This window comes from Gorilla gorilla, chromosome 1 (assembly GCF_029281585.2).
Source record: "Gorilla gorilla gorilla isolate KB3781 chromosome 1, NHGRI_mGorGor1-v2.1_pri, whole genome shotgun sequence".
Classification (NCBI taxonomy): domain Eukaryota; kingdom Metazoa; phylum Chordata; class Mammalia; order Primates; family Hominidae; genus Gorilla; species Gorilla gorilla.
Genome location: NC_073224.2, coordinates 187,446,675 through 187,469,062, shown reverse-complemented (window position 1 = coordinate 187,469,062; position 22,388 = coordinate 187,446,675). Strand labels below are relative to the sequence as shown.

Below are 22,388 nucleotides of genomic sequence, written 5' to 3'. Positions count from 1 at the left end.
GTTTGGAGTCCCACTCAAAGAAGATTAGTCACTGAACTAAATTCACTAGCAATTAAAACAACATATGTATACTCCAGACCACAAACCCACACAAGGCTCCTTCTTCTTTCCTTCCACAGAACTCCTGGATATCTCCACTACATTAATGGTTTTCCTTTGCTTCTCTGCCTCCTAACTAGATTGTAATCTCTTTGAGGCATAGACTATGTTTTCACCTTTGCATCTGCAGCATCTAGCAGTATGTATCTAACCTACAGTAGGTTCTCCCACCAGCGCGATTTTTAAAATATAAACCAAATCACCTTATTCTCTTGCTTAAAACACATAAATGGCTTTTGAAGAGTTCAGAATAAAGTTTTAACTCCCTAGCATATTACACACAGTCCCTTGACCTCATGAAGGCAGTAAACAGAATAATTCCAAGTTGTAATAAATGTTACAAAGGAAAAAAGCAAGGAACTGAGAGGGAGACCAACTTTAGATATGGGAGCCAGAGAAGGCTTCTCTGAGGAGTTATCATTTAAGCCAAAACCTAAAGAAAATAATCTAGCTAACTTACCTGTAACTCTAACCTCAGATCTTGCCACGACACTTTTCACTTCATATTAAATGTGCTAGAATTAATCACCAAAGCTGCTTCAAGTCTCAATATCTTTACATATGCTACTCCCTTCTCCATTGATGCTCCCCCATTAATATTTACCTGTCCTTCAAAATTCAGCTTAAGCACCACTTGTTTCCATAAGCCAGTCTGACATTCTCTTGTTCTATTACCCTCTATTATCTCACATTTACAGAGTAATGGAATTTGTATTCATGTATCTGTCTCCTACATTAGATGACGGATTTCTTGACGCTAATGACCGGGGTCTTACTTTTACCTTCAGATTTTAATACAATGCCTAGATCTGAGCTAATGCTCTGTGTCATGTTGAATAAATAAATGAATCTGGATGTATCTACAAGTATTTCAAAAAAGAAATGCTCATAGATCATCAACAAATCTCTCCATTCTGTCCTCAAAAGCCAATTGCATGGCATCTAGAGGAACCCTGACAGTCAAGCCTACCTTTTGATAGCACTAATTTTCTGAACAAAGAAATGGTATGCCTCTAGAGATGGTGCATTTCCTACCACAAGAGCACAGGAGTTTCTAGACTAGGAAGGCAAACTCAGATAAGGATGTTATAAAAAGGACTCAAACATGAGAAGTATGGCTAGGTTGCATAAGTGTTTCTTAAATTACAGTTGGAGGAACATTGATGCACTATAAGCAACTTGCAATTATGTCCTAATATTTGGAAAAATGATTTAGTTTTTTAGTAACCATATTATGGAAATGTAGAAGAAAAGATGAAATCCTAGTATTATTTCTACTTTTCATGAAAAAGGATGGTAAGAAGACAATATAATAATGTAACCTTCTTCTCTTTTCCATATTTATAACTGGCCTTGTGTGACAAGGTAACCAACATCAGCAAATCTTGTAAAAGTATCGTTTCTGCTAACACAAAGAATTAGAGAAAGCTGCCTATCTTTCTTCAAAAGTCAGAAATATATGAAATTATTTAATTTTCTGGAATCAACATATAAAACAAAATAATACCAGGCAGAATATCCTAAATTGTGTTCCAAAAACAATAGTTCATTACATGTTAATACTCTCACAAAACAAGAATTGAAAACCTGTATCCACACAAAAACTTGTACATGAATGTTCATAGAATATTCACAATAGCCAAAGGTGGAAACAATCCAAAAACCCATTTCTGATGAATGGATAAACAAAATGTGGCATTTGTATACAATGGAATATTATTCAGGTGTCATAGTCAGCTCAGGCTGCCACAACAAAATACTACAGACTGGGTGGCTTAAACAACAGAAATTTATTTTCTCATAGTTCTGGAGACTGGCAAGTCAAAGATCAAGGTGTCAGCAAGGTCACTGTCTGGTGAGGGCTCTCTCCTGGGTTGCAAACAGCCACCTTCTTGCTGTGTGTTCACATGGCCTTTACTTATAGGAGAGAGGTTCTCTCTTCTCCTTCTTTTTTATAAGGCCAGATTAGGACCTCACCATTATGACCTCATTTAACCTTAATTACCACCTCAAAGCCCTGTTTCCGAATACAATTACGTTGGAGGTTAGGGCCTCAACATATGAATTTGGGAGGGGACATAATCCAGTCCATAACAACAGCCTTAAAAAGGAATGAGGTACTGATACACGTTACACCATGGATAAACCTTAAAAACATGACACTAAATGAAAGCCAGACACAGAAGACCACATATTGTATGATTTCATTTCTATGAAATATTTAAAATAGGCAAATACATAGAAACAGAAAGTGTATTAGTAGTTGCCAGAGGCTGGGGAAAGTGGGGAATGGGGAGTAACTCTTAATGGGCATGGGGTTTCCTTCTGGGATGATGAAATTAGACACTAGTTATGACTGTGCAACACTGTGAATGTACTTAGTGTCACTGAATTGTATACTTTAAAATGGTTAAGATGGTAAAATCTTACAGTATTTATCACCAAAAAATTTAAATGTAGAGTTAGCATACAACTAGCAATTCCATTTATAAATATATATACAGAAAAAATGAAAACATACATCCACACAAAAACTTTTACACAAATGTTCCGAACAGCATTATTCAGAATAATCAAAAGATGGAAACAATCCAAATATTCATCAACTGATGAATGGACAAACAAAATGTAATATATCCATATAATGCAATACTAGTCGGCAATAAAAGGGAATGACGTACTAATACATGCCATAACATGAATTAACTTTGAAAAAAATATGCTAAGCCAAATAAGGCAGACACAACAGGCCACATATTGTATTATTTCATTTATATAAAATAGGTACATCTAAAGAGAAAGAAAGTAGATTCATGGTTGTCAGTGGGGAGGAGGAGCGGGTAATGAATAGTGACTGCTAATGGGTATGGAGTTTCTTTGTAGAGTGATGAAAATGTTCAGAATTAGATAGTGATGGCAGCGCAATTTTGTGAATATAATAAAAACTACTGAACACTTAATACTTAGATTTTTAGTAAAATATTCTTTTTTTTTTTTTTTTTGAGACAGAGTTTCGCTCTTGTTGCCCAGACTGGAGTGCAGTGGTGCAATCTCGGCTCACTGCAACCTCTGCCTCCCAGGTTCAAGCGATTCTCCTGCCTCAGCTTCCCAAGAAGCTGGGATTACAGGCATGCGCCACCACGCCCAGCTAATTTTGTATTTTTAGTAGAGACGGGGTTTCGCCATGTTGGCCAAGCTGGTTTTGAACCCCTGACCACAGGTGATCCACTCGCCTCGGCCTCCCAAAGTGCTGGGATTACAGGCGCGAGCCACTGCACCTGGCCTTGAATACTTAGATTTTTTAAATAAAAAAAATTGACCCAACAGCAAGACAGAAGTATATACTTTAAAAGGATGAATTTTATGACATATAAATCCCAGCTACTTGGGAGGCTGAGGCAGGAGAATTGCTTGAACCCGGGAGGCGGTGGTTGAAGTGAGCTGAGATCATGCCACTGCACTCCAGCCTGGGCATTAGAGTGAGACCCTATCTCAAAAAATAAAAAAAGAAGGCAAAGGAAGTTTAAGAGAGCTAGCCATATGGACATTTGGGGAATGAGTGTTTGACGCAGAGGAAAAAGCAAATGCAAAGTTCCTCATATGGATATCTATCTTCTCAGCTGAGGAAATTCAAGGAAACTATGCGGATGGAGCAGAGAGAAAGGGTGAGAAGTAAACAAATGAGGGCAAGGCAGAGAAATAGGGGAGTGTCAGATCGTGTAAGGCTCTACTAGCCACTGTAAGAACACTAGCTTTTACTCTGATGGATGGAAAGCCACTGAAACACTCTAAATACTAGTAATGTGATCTGACTCATTTTAACAGGATCATTCTGCTTACTATACTGAAAACACAATGAAGGGTGATGTAAGTGAAAGTAAGATGAGTTGGTGCATGCTGCTTGAAAGCATTATCTTGACCAGCAGCATCAGCATCATTTGGGAGCTTATTAGAAATCCAATTTATCAGGCCTTATCCTAGGCTTTCTGAATCAAAACACTCTGGAAATGAGACCCAAGACTCTGCATTTTAATATGAATCCCAAACAATTCATATACACATTAAAGTTTGAGAAACCCAGATCAAGAACACTCTCTCCTCAAATATCCACCTGGCTGGTTCACCTCTTTCCTTCAAGTATTTGCTCTAATGCCACTTTCTCATTGACACTTTAACTCCACCAATACCAACAGTTAGCATCATTCCCTATGTCGTTCCTATTTCATTTTTCTCAAAGGATTTAAAACCACCTTACTTAACTTACTCTCTATATTTTTTTTCCTTTTTTTTTGAGATGGAGTTTCACTCTTGTTGCCCAAGCTGGGGTGCAATGACGCGATCTCAGCTCACTGCAACCTCCGCCTCCCAGTTTCAAGCAATTCTCCTGCCTCAGCCTCCCGAGTAGCTGGTGTTACAGGCACACGCCACCATGCCTGGCTAGTTTTTTGTATTTTTAGTAGAAACGAGATTTCACCATGTTAGCCAGGCTGGTCTTGAACTCCTGACCTCAGGTGATCCGCCTGCCTCGGCCTCCCAAAGTGCTGGGATTACAGGCGTGAGCCACCGTGCCTGGCCAACTTACTACATATTTTTCTTATTTATTGTGTTTGTTATCTGTTTCATCTCACTAGAAGATTAACTCCATAAGAGTGGAATTATCGGTTCCATCACTTCTATATTCCTAATGACTAGTTCACTTCCTGGCATGTAGTGGACACCAAAAAACAAAATTTTATTGAATGAATGAATGAATAAATGACAAAAAGAAAAATGATGTTCCAGGTGGGAGCTAAAGTTAGGCCTAATGGAGAAGACTGAGATCAATCAAATTGCTATATAACCTATCAAGTCCAAATAGATAATGATCTAGCCATGTATGGTAGCTCATGCCTATAATCCCAGCACTTTGGGAGGCCGAGGCAGGCAGATGGCTTGAGGTCAGGAGTTCAAGACCAGCCTGGCTAACATGGTGAAACCCCATCTTTACCAAAAATACAAAAATTAGCCGGGTGTAGTGGTACATGCCTGCAGTCCCAGCTACTCAGAAGGCTGAAGGACAAGAATCACTTAAGCCCAGGAGGTAGAAGTTACAGTGAGCTGTGATCGCGCCACTGCACTCCAGCCTGGGTGACAGGGTGACTCTGTCTCAAAAAACAAAAAAAAAAAGACAGCTGGACGCAGTGGCTCATGCCTGTAATCCCAGCACTTTAGGAGGCCAAGGTGGGTGGATCACAACGTCAGGAGTTCGAGACCAGCCTGATCAACATGGTGTAACCCCATTTCTACTAAAAATACAAAAATTAGCCAGGTGTGGTGGCATGCGCCTGTAAATCCCAGCTATTCAGGAGGCTGAGGCAGGAGAATCACTTGAACCCGGGAGGTGGAGGTTGCAATGAGCCAAGATCATATCACTGCACTCCAGCCAGGGCAAAAGAGCAAGACTCTGTCTCCAAAAAAAAGATAATGATCTAGATATAAAGGTTTTACTGTATTTATTTCACTGAGAATCAATCTAATAAGAAATCATTAATTCAAACATTATTAATTTGGATGTTTTCATACGGGGAAAAAAGAAGTGCTAAACAATTATGTATAAACATGACTTCAAGGCTAATATTATACATATCATATTATACATGAATTTAAAGAGAATTCTTTAAAACATGAGAAGCACTTACTTATGAAAAATGACTGTATACTACAAATCATTTTTATTAATTTGTTAAACCAAGTTTCCCAAAAGAACCTCTACTTGGTCTACTAGCTTCCTTAAGCTAGCTTCCTGAAACTAGTTCAACTCATTCTCCATGTTAACAAGTAAAAATTGCATTTAATTGGAGTAATATAATAAGTGATAGTCATTGCCATTGCATGCCCACGTGTCCGGTACTACATGAAACCCTCTACTGGATTATTTCACTTAATCTTTATAACATAGGCAGCAGCATCTCCACCTTTTTAAAAATTAGAAAACATATTTTTCAGCGATAAGCAGTTTATTGAAGGTTACAAAGTAAGTAAAGAAGCTGGAATTCAAAACCCATGCAATTTCACTCCAGAGCCCATATTCTTAACTATCTCTCTATGTCATCTCAATTATTTTGTTGACTTTAAAAGAAAATAATCTTTGGCCAGGGCAGTGGCTCATGCCTGTAATCCCAGCACTTTGGGAGGCTGAGGCAGGCGGATCACCTGAGGTCAGGAGTCTGAGATCAGCCTGGCCAACATTGCGAAACCCCATCTCCACTAAAAATACAAAAATTAGCTGGGTGTGGGGGCAGGCGCCTGCAGTCCCAGCTACTTGGGAGGCTGAGGTAGGAGAATCGCTTGAACTCAGAGGCAGAGGGTGCAGTGAGCCGAGATCACACCACTGCACTCCACCCTGGACAACAGAGTGAAACTCTGTCTCAAAAAATAAATAATCTTTAAATCATGTTTTTCACCAATTCAAATAACAAGACCCTTAACTAAGTGATCTTTTTTTTTTTTTTTTTTTTTTTTGAGACAGACTCTCACTCTGTCATCCAGGCTGGAGTGCAGTGGCGCGATCTTGGCTCACTGCAACCTCCATCTCCTTGGTTCAGGCAATTCTCCTGCCTCAGCCTCCCGAGTAGCTGAGATCACAGGCATGTGCCACCACACTCGGCTGATTTTTCTATTTTTAGTAGAGATGGGATTTCACCATGTTGGCCAGGCTGGTCTCGACCTCCTGACCTCAGGTGATCCACGCACCTCGGCATCCCAAAGTGCTGGGATTACAGGCATGAGCCACCGCGCCTGGCCAATTAAGTGACCTTAAACACCACTATTTCCTGGCCCGGTGTAGTGGCTCATGCCTGTAATCCCAGCACTTTGGGAGGTCAAGGTGGGGGTATCACTTGAGGCCAAGAGTTCAAGACCAGCTTAGCCAACATAGTGAAACCCCGTCTCTACTAAAAATATAGAATTAGCCAGGCATGGTGGCGCACACCTGTAGTCCCAGCTGATGCAGGAGAATTGCTTGAACGTGGGAGGCAGAAGTTGCAGTGAAGCCAAGTTCACACCACTGCACTCCAGCCGGGGTGACAGAGCAAAACCCTGTCTCAAAAACAAAACCAAACCAAAACAAAAAAAAAAAAACCACCACTATTTCCTGAATCATTCAAGTACCATGATGTTTACATTTTTCCCATATCTAAACATTACCAGTATTATCACTTATTTGATTCTGTCTCTAAACTGACTTAGTTTTTAAATTTGGCCTTGTCCTCAGCCTTAATATACAATTATGAGACTGAGACACATAAAGTCAACTCTATTAAAATTCTTTTAAGTCTGTCAATATACCATCATCTGTGTACCACAAGAAATAAAAACAAGCTATTTCTGAATTCTTTACCAGTGTTTCTCAAAGTGTGGCAAATAATGATTCAGAAATAGGTTCTTTTTATTTCTACATCAAGATAACGCTGTATTCTTCCAGCCATGAAAACACTAGGAAAAAAAGATTATAAAAGAAATTATTTAGTTTAAACAAAATCAGGATTAAAGTTACTCAAAAGATATAGACAATATTTCTAAACAATTAAAACTAAAATCAGGATCCCACAACAAAATGAATTTTACAACAGTTCTCAAGTAAACTCTAAGTGTCCTAACCAATCCCTGCTTCCAGTCCTGTTCCTATCAAAGAATTTCCTGTATTATACTCAAAGGGATTTTTTAAAAAATCTGATCACAGCATTACTTTACTTAAAACTCTTTCAAAGGCCGGGCACAGTGGCTCACGCTTGTAATCCCAGCACTTTGGGAGGCCGAGGCGGGTGGATCACGAGGTCAGGAGATTGAGACCACAGTGAAACCCCGTCTCTACTAAAAATACAGAAAATTAGCCGGGCGTGGTGGCAGGCGCCTGTACTCCCAGCTACTCGGAGAGGCTGAGGCAGGAGAATGGCGTGAACCCGGGAGGCGGAGGTTGCAGTGAGCCGAGATCACGCCACTGCACTCCAGTCTGGGTGACAGAGCGTGACTCCGTCTCAAAAATAAAAAATAAAAAATAAAAAAACTCTTCCATGCCTGTAATCCCAGCATTTTGGGAGGCCGAGGCAGGCAGATCAAAAGGTCAGGAGTTCAAGAACAGCCTGGCCAATATGGTGAAATCCCGTCTCTACTAAAAATAAAAAAGTTAGCCAGGTATGGTGGCAGGTGCCTGTAGTCCCAGCTACTCAGGAGGCTGAGACAGAATTGCTTGAACCCAGGAGGCGGAGGTTGCAGTGAGTGGAGATTGCACCACTGCACTCGAGCCTGGGCAACACAGCAAGACACTGTCTCAGAAAACAAAAAACAAAAAAAAAAATTCTTCAATGGCTTCTGAAAATACTCAGGATAAAGTCCAAACTTTCTGGCATGGCTTAGAAGGCCCTGATATTCCTGTGTTCCCTTTCAGTTGCATCTTTTGCCGTTCTCAACCTCAACTTTCTGCTCCAGCCGTACTAAGTCTCAGTAATACTCAGTCTCACAATTTATATCACCTATTTTGTCTGCCCAAAGTCTAAATCTCACTATTTAATCATGTGCTCTCTCAACTTCAATTAAGTTTTTGGCACTGAAAATCACTGTTTATCTGTATCACCCTCCTATCAGACTGGAAGCTTCCTTGAAGTTTAGGGCTATGGGTTTTTTTGTTTGTTTTGGTTTTCCATTGTAAACAAATGCTTGATATATATATAAGAACTCAATACATACATATTTGGTGAATGAATGAGCAATACATTATCAAGACCATTTAAACAAGAGTGTGTATGTGTACGAGCATGTGTGTACCAACTAAAGAAGATACTAAATTTTTATTTGCACAGTCTTTGTACCTACCATAATAAATGAAAAGGCTTTTTTTTTTAGCTTCACCAAGGATCAATCTAGTAAGAAACCATTAATGCAAGTATTATTAATGTGGATGTTTTCATACGGGAACAAAAGTGCTAAACAATTATGTATAAACATGACTTTTTGTAATTAAAATGGTTAAACCGGGGATAATCTAAAGAACATTAATATACAAAAATCCCTCCAAAAAATGACTTACTTAAATCATCCGATACGTCTTCAATTCCTGAAGCACTATCATCAGAATCACCAGTATTATCTATACATGTCTGTTGCTTCTGAGATCGTGGTGAGTTTTGCAGAGCACATTTTTCTCCCTCTACAGCTTCAATATTCACTTTGTCCACAGAAGTAAAGGAGCTTGGAATTTTTTTTCCAGTCTGTTGTAATTCTGTCTTCTGTCTCATGTCTTTCAACAGTAAACTGGGTCCCTTTTCTGCTTCTGCTGGTGAACTTGGTACCTTTTCTGACTTCATCTGATAACTGGATGCTTTTTCTGATTTCACTGAATTGGGTGACTTTGGTGATTTTTCTGCTTTTGCCTGTAAACTGGTTGCCTTTTCTAATTTTGCCTGTGAAATGGTTGCCTTTTCGGCTTTCACCGGTGAATTAGGAAATTTTTTTGCTTTGCAATGACTTTGATCTCGAAGGACTAACCCCAAATCTTTAGGACCTGGAAGATTGGCAGCATTTACTTTACATGATTTAACTTCTGTTTTTTCTATACAAATATCATTTTGCTTATTTTTTTTACTACTATTCCTATTTGGAGAGCTGTTCTCAATTTCTTTTACGGATTTATCATTTCTAGCTTTCAATGTTTGATTATCTATAACTTGAACTGCTTTACTTTCTTCACAAATAACATTCTTCTTTGGTTCATGATTTTCACTTTTTGAGGTTTTAGATTCTTCCATTATTTGAAAATCTGTTTCTTTCCAATTGTGATATTATAAAATGGCAGATCTCCAGTAGTTTAAATTGCTTCAAATCCAGTTTAGGCAAGCAAACTATTGGGTTAAAAAAAGAGAAAAATCTGTTATTTAAAATGCAAAAACAATTTTTTTATGGTTAGACATTAAAAAACAATTTTTTAAACTTGTTCTAAAAACTGAAGAAACTGTTAAAAAAAAAAAAAGACAAAACTCAGAAAACTATATGAGAAGGAGTTACAGTGCACTAGGTAAATAGCCAAATGCTCATCAAGGGAATTCTAATGTAATTGTGGTAAAACAGCACCAAAATAAAGAATTTTAGAAGTAAAGGTTGTTTCGTATTTCTTTAAGAATTTCAATAGAAAACTAAAACTTGCAATTGAATATATCACAATTAACATGAAAGGAAACAGAATAAAGAAAACACAAGAATTCCAATCTTGGCTGGGTGTGGTGGCTCATGCCTGTAATCCCAGCACTTTGGGAGGTCAAGGTGGGTGGATCACCTGAGGTCAGGAGTTCGAGACCAGCCTGACCAATATGATAAAATCCCGCCTCTACTAAAAATACAAAAATTAGCCAGGCATGGTGGCGTGCGCCTGTAATCCCACTTACTCAGGGGCTGAGACAGGAGAATCACTTGAACCCGGGAGGCAGAGGTTGCAGTGAGCCAAGATCATGCCATTGTACTCCAGCCTGGGCAACAAGAAGGAACGAAACTCCATCTCAAAGATGGAGAATCCCAATCTTTATGTGCTATAAATGAATCCGTTTATGGAATCCTAAATGGTAAAATCTTGCCCACAAGACTTTACCACCAACTAGCATCTATTTGTACCTCTAGCCTACCTCGAACTTACCTCGACTCTCTAAATATGGGAAAACAATAGACTTTCTCCACCTTGAAGTAAAAACGGGTTCAAATGAATTTGCTGAAGTATACTTTAAAAACCAACAGGGGCCGGGTGCAATGGCTCATGCCTGTAATCCCAACACTTTGGGAGGCCAAGGCGGGCGGATCACGAGGTCAGGAGTTCAAGACCAGCCTGACCAACATAGTGAAACCCTGTCTCTACTAAAAACACAAAAATCAGCTGGGCATGGTGGCACATGCCTGTAATCCCAGCTACTCGGGAGGCTGAGGCAGGAGAATTGCTTGAACCGGGACCCAGGAGGCGGAGGTTGCAGTGAGCCAAGATCGCACCACTGCACTCCAGCCTGGGCCACAGAGTAAGACTGCCTCAAAAACAACAACAACAAAAAGGAACTTAAGAGTTTAAAAAAAAAAAAAAGTAATAGTAATAATCTCTATGACACTATAATAGTGAATATCTGTCATTACACATTTGTATAATGATACAAAATGCACATTACCAAGAATGAACCCTAAAGTAAACTATAGGCACTGGGTGATAAGGTATCAATGCGGGCCAATGTAGGTTCATCCACTGTAATAAACATGCTACTCTGGTGCCAGATGTTGAAAGTGGGGGAGGCTATGCATGTGTGGATGCAGGGTATATATGGCAACTTTGCACTTTCTGCTCAATTTTGCTGTGAACCTAAAAGTGTTCTAAAAAATAATGTCAGCCAGGCATAGTGGCTCACGCCTGTAATCCCAGCACTCTGGGAGGCCGAGGTGGGCAGATCACAAGGTCAGGAGTTCGAGACCAGCCTGGCCAACACGGTGAAACCCCGTCTCTACTAAAAATACAAAAATTAGCCGGGTACGGTGGTGGGCGCCTGTAAAATCCTACCTATTTAAGAGGCTGAGGCGGGAGAATTGCTTGAACCCGGGAAGCGGAAGTTGCAGTGAACTGAGATCGCACCACAGCACTCCAGCCTGGGTGACAGAGCAAGACTCCATCTCGAAAAAATAATAATAATAATAATAATGTCAAGGCCAGGCACATGGCTCACACCTGTAATCCCAACATTTTGGGAGGCCGAGGCTGGCGGATTGAGTCCAGGAGTTCAAGACCAGCCTGGACAACATGGTGAAACCCCATCTTTACAAAGAAAACAAAAATTAGCCGGCCACTGTGGCATGCGCCTGTAGTCCCAGCTACTTAGGAGGCTGAGGTGGGAGGATCGCTTGAGACCAGGAGGCAGAGGTTGCGGTGAGCCAAGACTGCATCCCTGCATTCCAGTCTGGGCAACAGAGTGAGACCCTGTCTCAAAAAAAAAAAAAAAAAAAAGTGATTTTATTAAAAAATCAGGATGTTTTTTACTATTCACTTTGCCCTATACACCTTAAATTCAGATCCATTTCTAAACAAACATTAATAATATGAATAAAAATTAGAGTCCTTCTGCCAGCAAAAGCAAACTGCATAGAATTAAAACGTACCATCTTTGATTTTACTTGGTTGATTTACTAAATTACAAATTTAGGTAAAAATCTCTATCATATAACTTTACATCATATAAACAAAAAAATCCTACCTAAAATAAAGAGTTCACTCTTTAATAATCACTCACTGCAGCCTGGAACTCCTGGGCTCAAATGATCCTCCTGCCTCAGCCTCCCAAGCAGCTAAGAACACAGGCGCACACCACCACACCTGGCTAATTTTTTTTTGTTGTAGAGACAAAGTCTCACTATGTTGCCCAGGCTTGTCTCAAACTCATGGCCTCAAGTGACCCTCCCACCTCAGTCTTCCAAAGCACTGGGATTACAGGAATGAGCCACCACACTTGGCCAATAATTCTTCTTTATAGTGCAGTCCTCTACATTCTCTGCCTTGCTTTTCCAGAGTAATATTGTCTTTTACTTTAAAAATGTATTAGGTTCTTCTTTCTAAATTATTATAATGAAAATTAAAGTCAAAACCACACTAGATATGGTGTCAGTTGGGGTCTAGCAAAGTATTTTTAAAAATTTTTTAATTAAAAAAAATTTTAAACCACACTACATTTTCACCATTAATATTTTGACTAACATTTTCCAGTAAAAGCTATAGAAACTTACAACTGCAAAAGAATGCTTTTGCTCCTAATTTTTATACATATGAATTTGTTTAATTAATACATTTTGCTTTTATTATTCTTGATAAGGTGTTTTACATAACTGTCAGAAAAGTTGTCAAAACATATGACTATTTCTAAATTCTTGTGAGAACTGCTGCAGGTTCCTCATTTTAAAAACTAAAATGAGCTCTGTTTCAAAAATTAAAATGAGTTATATTTCTAAAAGATTAGTTTTACCTTGTCTAGTAACCAAAATATCTTTAAATTTTTAATGCTAGTCTGCTATAACGATTCTTTAATAATTTTGTAGATGTCATCTGACAAAAGCCATAAACAACAAAGATTTGAAATAACAATGCTGATTCACAATTTTCCTTGTAAAACATTTTAGACAATTTATTCATCCACTTAAAAAATACTCCCTAAATCAAGTTTGTATACATAAACAAAAGCTACAAAGATTAAAAAAAGAAAAAAATCAATGTACCTAATATAGATCAATGTACCTGGAGAGTCCCAGGCTCAGAAAATTGACAGGTTTTCATTTTGAGTAATCTTTTTTTCTTCTTCTTCTTTCTTGAGACATGGTCTTGCTCTGTCGTTCAGGTTGGGGGGTAAAGTGGCACAATTACGGTTCACTGCAGCCTTGACCTCCCTAGGCTCAAGCAATCCTCCCATCTCAGCCACCCAACTAGCTGGGACTACAGGTGTGTGCCACCATGCCAAGCCAATTCTTGTATTTTTTGTAGAGACAGGATTTCGCTATCTCACCCAGGCTGGTTTCGAAGTCCTGAGCTTAAGCGATCCTCCTGCCTCGGCTTCCCAAACTGCTAGGACTACAGGCATGAGCCACTGCGTCAGCCACTCTGAGTAATTTTTCATATAACTAAAAATACATTTAAATTACTAATAGGAGGTTTTAGTGAGCCGAGACCACGCCATTGCACTCCAGCCTGGGTGACAGAGACTCCATCTCAAAAAAAAAAAAAAATTGCTAATAGGAATATGTGTTATGAAAAAGACTGTATTTTCTCATCTTCCTCACCTTTATTTTTTACTTTTTAAGGGTACACAGTAGGTGTATATATTTATGGGGTACAAGAGATGTTCCAGTACAGGTATGCAATGTAAAACAAGCGCATCATAGAGAATGGGGTATCCATCCCCTCAAGCATTTATCCTTTGAGTTACGAACAATCCAATTACACTCTTTATTTGTAAAAGTACAATTAAGTTATTAACAATAATTGCCCCCACATCTTTTCTTGTAAGAGTAGCCAATGTCTTATTGCCTCAAAAATTTTATCACAAAATTGCTATTTTCAATTTTTTCTTTGAAGCTATCAAGAGTACAAAATTTTCCCCAAAAAGCTGTAATTCCTAGAAATGAAGTTCTCTCTGAGGAGAGAGTGTTTTGAAGATAAGGCTCAGCTGGGAACAGTGACTCACACCTGTAATTTCAGATGCATAGGAGGCTGAGGTAGGCTGATTGCTTGAGCTCGCAAGTTCGAGGCCAGCCTGGGCAACATGGTAAAACCCTGTCTCTACAGAAAATACATAAATTAGCCAGGTGTGGTGGTATGTGCCTGTAGTTTCAGCTACTTGGGAGGCTGAGGTAGGAGGATGGCTTGAGCCCAGGAGGGAGAGGTTGCAGTGACCTGAGATAGCACCACTGCACTCCAGGCTAGGTGATAAGAGCCAGAACTTGTCTCAAAAAAAGAAAAGAAATGAAGGCTCACTGCTTCCCCTGCACACTTTACTTGGTTGAAACAAATAAAAATAATAGAATTCAAGTAACCTCAAATCATGGAAAAAAATATTATCAGAACTAACCTCTAGTTCTTGGTTACATTTTTAGAATGTGGTAAATGGGTATTAAATGAAATTCTAACCTTAAATAACCAACTATATCTTAATAATTATCAAGAAAAAGTACTTTTTTTTTTTCAGAGCCAGGGCCTCCCTGTGTCACCCAGGCTGGGGTGCAGTGATGCCATTCTAACTCACTACAGCTTCGAATTCCTGGGCTAAGATGATCCTCCCAGCTGATGTGGCTGGACTGGGGGGCCACACTTAATGAACCATGGCTGTAAGAAGTGATCCTGAAAGCAGAAATGAAGGGACTTCTGTACAGTCTTACAGTGAACAGTCTGATTCATGTCAGTCTCCCCTGAGATTCTCAAGTCTATGAGGTAAGAAATCATTTCTGATTTTGCTTATCATTACATCTTCTGGGCGTACCACAGTGCCTAATACAAAGTAGGCACCCAATAAATGCGTTAAATGGATTTTTTTTAAAGTAATCTGAATTATTTTTAATTGTTCACACTTTAAAAATACATGAAATCCAAAAGATGTTTAATTGCATCATACTTTATGTTGTCTACAATATAACTAGGAAATGTCTCTCTTTCAGAAAGCTTTCCATAACCTACTCCTCCACCCTCCTACCCAGGGTGGGCTCAGATAAGTATGCCTCTTCTTAATGAACTCTTTTTACTTTTCTCACAGCACTTAGCACTTAAACCTATTTATGTTTTTACTTCTTATCTGAATAGTAGAGACTGTCTTTTCTCATCTTTTTTTTTTTTTTTTTTTTTTGAGACAGAATCCCACTCTGCTGCCAGGCTGGAGTGCACTCTCAGCTCACTGCAACCTCCACTTCCCAGGTTCAAGCAAATCTCCTGCCTCAGCCTCCTGAGTAGCTGGGACTACAAGCGTGTGCTACCACGCCCAGCTAATTTTTGTATTTTTAGCAGATACGGGGTTTTACCATGTTGGTCAGGATGGTCCTGACCTCATGTTCTGCCCGCCTCGGCCTCCCAAAGTGCTGGATTACCACGCCTGGCCTCTAATCTGTTTTTTAATAAAACGAATACATTTACATGGTTGAAAAACAGTACTCTCTTGCCAACTCCCAATTTCTCTCCTCAGAAGCAACTACCTACTTTCGATTATTTTTATTTATCTCCATATTTCTAAATAACATGCTTAAGATAATACTTCTTGTTTTGTTTTAGCTTTTTTTTTTTATACAGTATCTCACTCTGTCACCCACACTGGAGTGCAGTGGCGTGCAGTCATGGCTCACTGCAGCCTTGACTCCCTGGGCTCAAGCGAGCCTCCCACCTCAGCCTCACAGGCACACACGACCACACCTGGCAATTTTTAAAAAAATTTTATGGAGACAGGGTTTCACCATGTTGCCCAGGCTGTCTCGAACTCCTGGGCTCAAGCGATCCTGCTGCCTTGGCCTACCCAAGTGCGGGGATTACAGGCATGAGCCACCACGCCGGCCTTAGCTATTATCTGCTAACTTCCTACATGAAAGGTATAGATTTAGCTATCTCAAATATTCCCCTCAAAAACATATATAACTGTGCAACGTAAGTACCTCCCCACCCTACCACCATCCTCCTAGGAAGATTTTAATAAGATATGCCAATATTATTCACAGTTAAGCCAACTATACTGTAGCACAGAGTTTCCTAGATGTCCCTAAAAATTAACTTTCTCCTTTTTCCTGAGCACATGACTAGTCTACATTTCACAAACTTCTCTGCAGTCTGATGTGGCCTTCTGATAAAGTTCTCACTTCCTCATGCTCTCTTTCTCTTCTCACTGAATAAAATTCTCAACTGCCCTGCTTCAATCATTCAACCATCATGTTCTAATCCAGACCAGTGAGTCCCAAACTTTTGTGTACAGGAATAAACAACTAAATGCGATTCTGATTCAGTAGATTGGGAGTGGGTTCCAATATTCTGCATTTCAAACAAACCCAGGTCATGTCCACTCAGCTAGTCCCTGGCCATACTTTTGGTGAGACAGCAGGATCAATGTAACTTAGGCCCCTGAATGACCACATGGAACAAACTACTCATCTAGATATCCTGACCACTTACCCAGCAACTATTATATGAGAAAGGAATAAAACTCTTTGTTTTTTAAGCCACTCTATTACTGGATCTAGCTTTTGACTTAAGAAATATATATACTTAATCACATTTCCCTTTTGGTATACTTTTCAGTTTTACCTGAAATTAATCACTTCATTTTTCTTAAGCTTCTTCTACCTACCTATCAATAATTCATTGACAGAACTATAAATATCTTCTCAGTAAGATCAAACACATCAAGTAATTTGGTTTTGTTGTTGCTGTTCTCTCCTTGGATATCCCTTCTTGGGAGCTTTCTGGTTGTTACTATACTTTCACTACAGTTGTCGTTATACTGAGACTTCCTTTCACTATCATCCTATCAATTCCCTTACACTCTCTCATGCTGACTCTTCTTTTTAGCTCTTCCATGATTTATTCCCTTGTTTTTGGTGGAACATACCCTCCAGCAGCTTTCTAAGAAAGGAAACATGAGGCCAGGCACAGTGGCTCACGGCTGTAATCCGAGCACTTTGGGAGGCTAAGGCAGGTAGATCACTTGAGGCCAGGAGTTCAAGACTGGCCTGGCATGGCGAAATCTCGTCTCTATTAAAATACAAAAAAAATTTAGCCAGGTGTGGTAGCACACACCTGTAATCCCAGCTACTGGGGAGACTGAGGCACAAAAATCGCTTGAACCTGGGAGGCGGAGATTGCAGTGAGCTGAGATTGCACCACTGCACTCCAACTTGTGCAACAGTGTGCGACTCAGTCTCAAAAAAAGGAAGAAAACATGAAAGATATTGAAGAAAATAATTATGTCCCACTTTCGATATTTCGTTCTATGTAGACGGATACCCGTTATCATAACATTCCTGACCTCTTTCCACTCCCCTCATTCATTCCTTGCCTAAGGAGAAGAGGTAACTTACTTCATCAGTGAGTTTGGGAAAATAATCCAGACAAAACTTAGCCTCGTCCCCTCTCCTTCCCATTCTGTTCCATCATACTCTAACATTTACAGGTGTAAGCCTCACATAGGGCCTGCAGTTGTTCAGCTCGGCCAGTTCCTGAGGGCTAAGTCTGCCTAATTCTGGCACTCGGTATCAGTAAACCAGTTGAAAGTATAAGCTGCCTTCTCCAAACTGAACCTTATCAAAAATAAAATTATAAAAACTAAATAAAAATAAAATTATCTTCTGGTCTCCATATGCTTCCTTCGTTTCACCCAATTTGTTGAAAATTCAGGAAAGCAAAAGGGGTGCTATTTATTGGACCCCCGTAAACTCCAACCAGAAGTAAATTTTATAAAACTGCATATTTGAAATTTCTTTATTGTATCTTCACACCTCATTTAGTTAGGTATAAAATTCTAGGTTAGGGCCAGGCACGGTGCTTCATGCCTGCAATCCCAGCACTTTGGTAGATTGAGGCGGGAGGATCATTTTAGTTCAGAAGTTCAAAGCCAGCTCAGGCAACATGGCAAAACCCTGTCTCTACAAAAAAAAAAAAAAACAAAAATCAGCCAAATGTGGTGGCACATGCCTGTGGTCCCAGCTACTTGGGAGGCTGAGGTGGAAGAATCACTTGAGCCCAGGAGGTCAAGGCTGCAGTGAGCCGTGATGGCACCACTGAACCCCAGCCTGGGCGACAGTGCAACACCCCGTCCCAAAAAATAAAATAAAATTCTAGGTTAGAAATTATTCATTCAAAATGTTTTCAATGATTTCTAGTTTCTGGGACTAGCACTGAGAAAATTATGCCATTCTTATTCTTTACGTTTTTTACTGACCTGTTTTTTTCCTCTAAGAAAACTTCTAGGATGATCTCTTTGCTTTGGTGTTCTGAAATTTCCAAGCGATAAGCCTGCTGTAGATATCTCCTCATTCACCTTGTTGCATAGTCATCTTGTTGCATAGTCGGCTGGCTCTGTTCATCAGTAATTCACATCATTCACTTCTGTAAAATTTTTTTCTTCTATCTACTATAAATTCCTCCTTTTCATCTTTTCTGTTCTCTTTCTATTGCTCCTATTAATTAGACTTGGGCCTCCTAAATTGATTCTCCAATTTTCTTATCTTTTCTCTCCATTTTTCCACCTTTCTTTTTGTTCTCCTTCCTAGGTGATTTCCTCAACTCTATCTTCCAACTCTTCTATCATATTTTTACTTCTAAGAACTCTCTCTCTCTAATTATTCCTTTTCACAGCACTCTGATCTTGTTTCATAGTTATAATCTCATATTTCTAAAGACCACTAATATTCAGAACACTAAAATTCTTTCTCAAACTTTTTTCTGCCCTCTGTATTTTTTGTTCTCTGGCATTTTGTTCCCTGGGCAATACTGTTTATTTTCTTCTCTACCAAGCATACCAACATATGCATAATAGGAGTCACAGAAAGAAGAAAGAGAAGGGTGTAGAAAAAATACTTGAAGAAACAATGGTCAGAAACTTCCCCAATCTGATGAAAGACACAAGTATACACCTCCACAAAGCTCAATAAACTTTAAGCAGCGTAAACTCAAAGAAATTCACGCTGAGACAGAGTCAAATTGTCAAAACCAAAGAGAACTTTGAAAGAAGCAAGAAAATTTAACTCATCAAACAAAAGTTAACAGCTGATTGCCCATAAGAAACCATGGAAATGAGAAGGCAATGCAGTGACATATTTGAAGTCCTAAAAGAAAAAAGCTGTGAACTAAGAATTCTCTAGCCAGTAAAATCACCTTTCAAGAATGAAGGAGAAATTATATTTCCAGATAAACAAAAAGTGAGAAAGTTCATTCTGCCGTACAAGTGCTAAAAGAAATTCTTAATGCTGAGATGAAAAGACACTAGACAATAACTCAAATCCATAACAAGAAATAAAGAACACTAGTAAAAATAACTACATAGGTAAATATAAAAGCCAATGTTATTGTAATTTTGGTAACTCTTGGGTTTTTCCCTTTTACATGATTTAAAAGACAAATGCATAAAAAGTCATTACAAACCTCTGTTAATAGGCACAAACTATATAAAGATGTAATCTGTGACAATAAAAATATAAAGGAGGAGAGAAAGATGAGTAGGAGCAGAGTATTTGTGTACTATTTAAACTAAGCTGGCATTATTCAAACTAGGTTGTTATAAATTTAAGATGTTAAATTACATCATTATCCCCAAGGCATCCACTAAGAAAGTAACACACACACACAAAATCAAAACAGGATTATAATTCTATAAAAAATCAACTAAATACATAAAAAAGGCAGCATTAGAGGAACAAAAGGCATAAAAAACATATGGAAAAGAAAGAGCTAAATGGCAGAAGTAAATCCTTCCTTACCAGTAATTACTTTAAATGTAAATGAATTAAACTTTCCAATTAAAAAGAGAGATTGGCCAGGCGTGGTGGCTCACGCCTGTAATCCCAGCACTTTGGGAGGCCAAGGTAGGTGGATTACCTGAGATCAGAAGTTCACAACCAGCCTGGAGAACATGGTGAAACCCTGTCTCTACTAAAAATGCGAAACAATAAGAGGGCATGGTGGTGGGTGCTTGTAATCCCAGCTACTTGGGAGGCTGAGGCAGGAGAATCGCTTGAACCCAGGAGGTGGAGGTTGCAGTGAGCCAAGACTGTGCCACTGCACTCCAGCCTGGGCAACAAGAGTTTCGTCTCAAAAAAGTAAAATTAAATTAAATTTAAAAAAATAGGCCGGGCGCGGTGGCTCACGCCTGTAAGCCCAGCACTTTGGGAGGCCAAGGCGGGCGGATCACGAGGTCAGGAGATCGAGACCATCCTGGCTAACACGGTGAAACCCCGTCTCTACTAACAAAAAATTAGCCAGGCATGGTGGCGTGCGCCCATAGTCCCAGCTACTTGGGAGGCTGAGGCAGGAGAATCACTTGAACCCAGGAGGCGGAGGTTGCAGTGGGCCGAGATTGTGCCACTGCACTCCAGCAGCCTGGGCAATAACAGTGAAACTCCATCTCAAAATAAATAAATAAATAAAAATTTAAAAAAAAAAAGAGATTGGCAAATTGGAAAACACAATCTATCATCTATCTACAAGATTCACTTTAGATACAAAGAGCAAAGGCGTTATAAGAAAAAATGAAAAAAGATACTCCATGCAAAGAGTAACAGAGAGCTGGGGCTAAATTATTACCAGATAAAATAACACTTTAAGTCAAAAAAGGTTACAAAACACAAAACAGATATTATATATTGATAAAAGGTTCAATCCAGCAAGGACATATAACAGTTATAAACATATGCACCTAACAACAGTGACCTAAAATACAGGAAACAAAAGCTAACACAATTGAAAAGAGAAATTGTTCTATAATCATACTTGGAGACTTCAATACCCCGCTTTTCAATAACAGAACAACCAGACAGAAGATCAAAAAGGAAACAGAGGATTTGTGTAACACTATAAACTAATTTGACTGGCTGGGCGCGGTGGCTCATGCGTGTAATCTCAGCACTTTGAGAGGCCAGGGCAGGTGGATCACCTGAAGTCAGGAGCTCAAGACCAGCCTGGCCAACATGGCAAAATCCCATCTCTACTAAAAATACAAAAATTAGCCAGGCATGGTGGCACGTGCCTGTAATCCCAGCTACTCAGGAAGCTGAAGCAGGAAGATCGCTTGAACTGAGAAGGCAGTTTGCTGTGAGCTGAGATCGGGCCACTGCACTCCAGCCTGGGCAACAAGAGCGAAACTGTCTCAGAAATGAATAAATAAATAAATAAACAAACAAACTAATTAGACTGGCTGGGCATGGCGGCTCATGCCTATAATCTCAGCACTTTGGGAGACCAAAGGGGGCAGATCACTTGAGGTCAGGAGTTCAAGAAAAGCCTGGGCAACATGGTGAAACCCCGTCTCTACTAAAAATACAAAAATTAGCCGGGTGTGGTGGCCCACACCCATAGTCCCAGCTGCTTGGGAAGCTGAGGCACAAGAATCGCTCGAACCCAGGAGGTGGAGGTTGCAGTGAGCCAAGATTGCATCACTGCACTCCAACCTGAGCGAAAGAGCAAGACTCCATCTCAAAAAAATAAAATAAAATAATTAGACCTAACAGATATATAAAGACTCTATCCAACATCAGCAGAATATACATTCTATCCCCAATGGGCATGTAACATGAAAGACAAATAAATGCTCTTGTTTTGGCAACTGAGAAAAAAAAAGGGAGCTGGGTGCGGTGGTTCATGCCTGTAATCACAGCACTTTTGGAGGACAAGCTGGGAGGACAGCTTGAGTCCAGGAGTTTTAGACCAGCCTAGGCAACACAGGAGACTCCATCTCTACAAAATATAAAAAATTAGCCAGGCACCTGTAGTCCCAGTCTCAGGAGGCTGAAGTGGGAGGATCACTTGCACCTGGGAGGTGAAGGCTACAGTGAGCTGCAATCATGCCACTGCACTCCAGCCTAGGCAACAGAGCAAGACTCTGTCTAAGAAAAAAAGAAAGAAAAAGGAAAAACAAGATTAAAAAAACATGAATGATCAAAGAATCCTATCATATCTTTCCTTACTAATATTACTTCCCTGAATTAAACATTTATTCTAAAAATGATGATGCAGAAGGAAAGGGAAAGATAGCGCAATTCATATCTCCTTTTCCTTTCATTCCTGCCTTACTTAT

General features: G+C 39.5%; 1 protein-coding gene across 34 annotated transcripts in view; it reads right to left on the bottom strand.

Annotated features, from left to right (window-relative positions):
• TUT4 (terminal uridylyl transferase 4) overlaps positions 1-22,388 on the bottom strand; it is a 143,649-nt gene that overhangs the window by 106,894 nt on the left and 14,367 nt on the right. For 24 of the 34 annotated variants that reach the window (XR_008667871.2, XR_010131033.1, XM_063698690.1 and 21 more), the window contains one exon: positions 9,164-9,974. Coding sequence is in view for 32 of the 34 variants with exons in the window: in XM_063698690.1 (XP_063554760.1) it covers positions 9,164-9,881 (718 nt within the window). In the remaining 2 variants the exon portion in view is untranslated. Of the gene's footprint in view, positions 1-9,163; positions 9,975-13,356; positions 14,967-18,539; positions 18,677-22,077; positions 22,198-22,388 lie in introns of those variants that run through there. The other 10 variants (XM_055348751.2, XM_063698691.1, XM_063698731.1 and 7 more) reach the window with 4 other exon arrangements.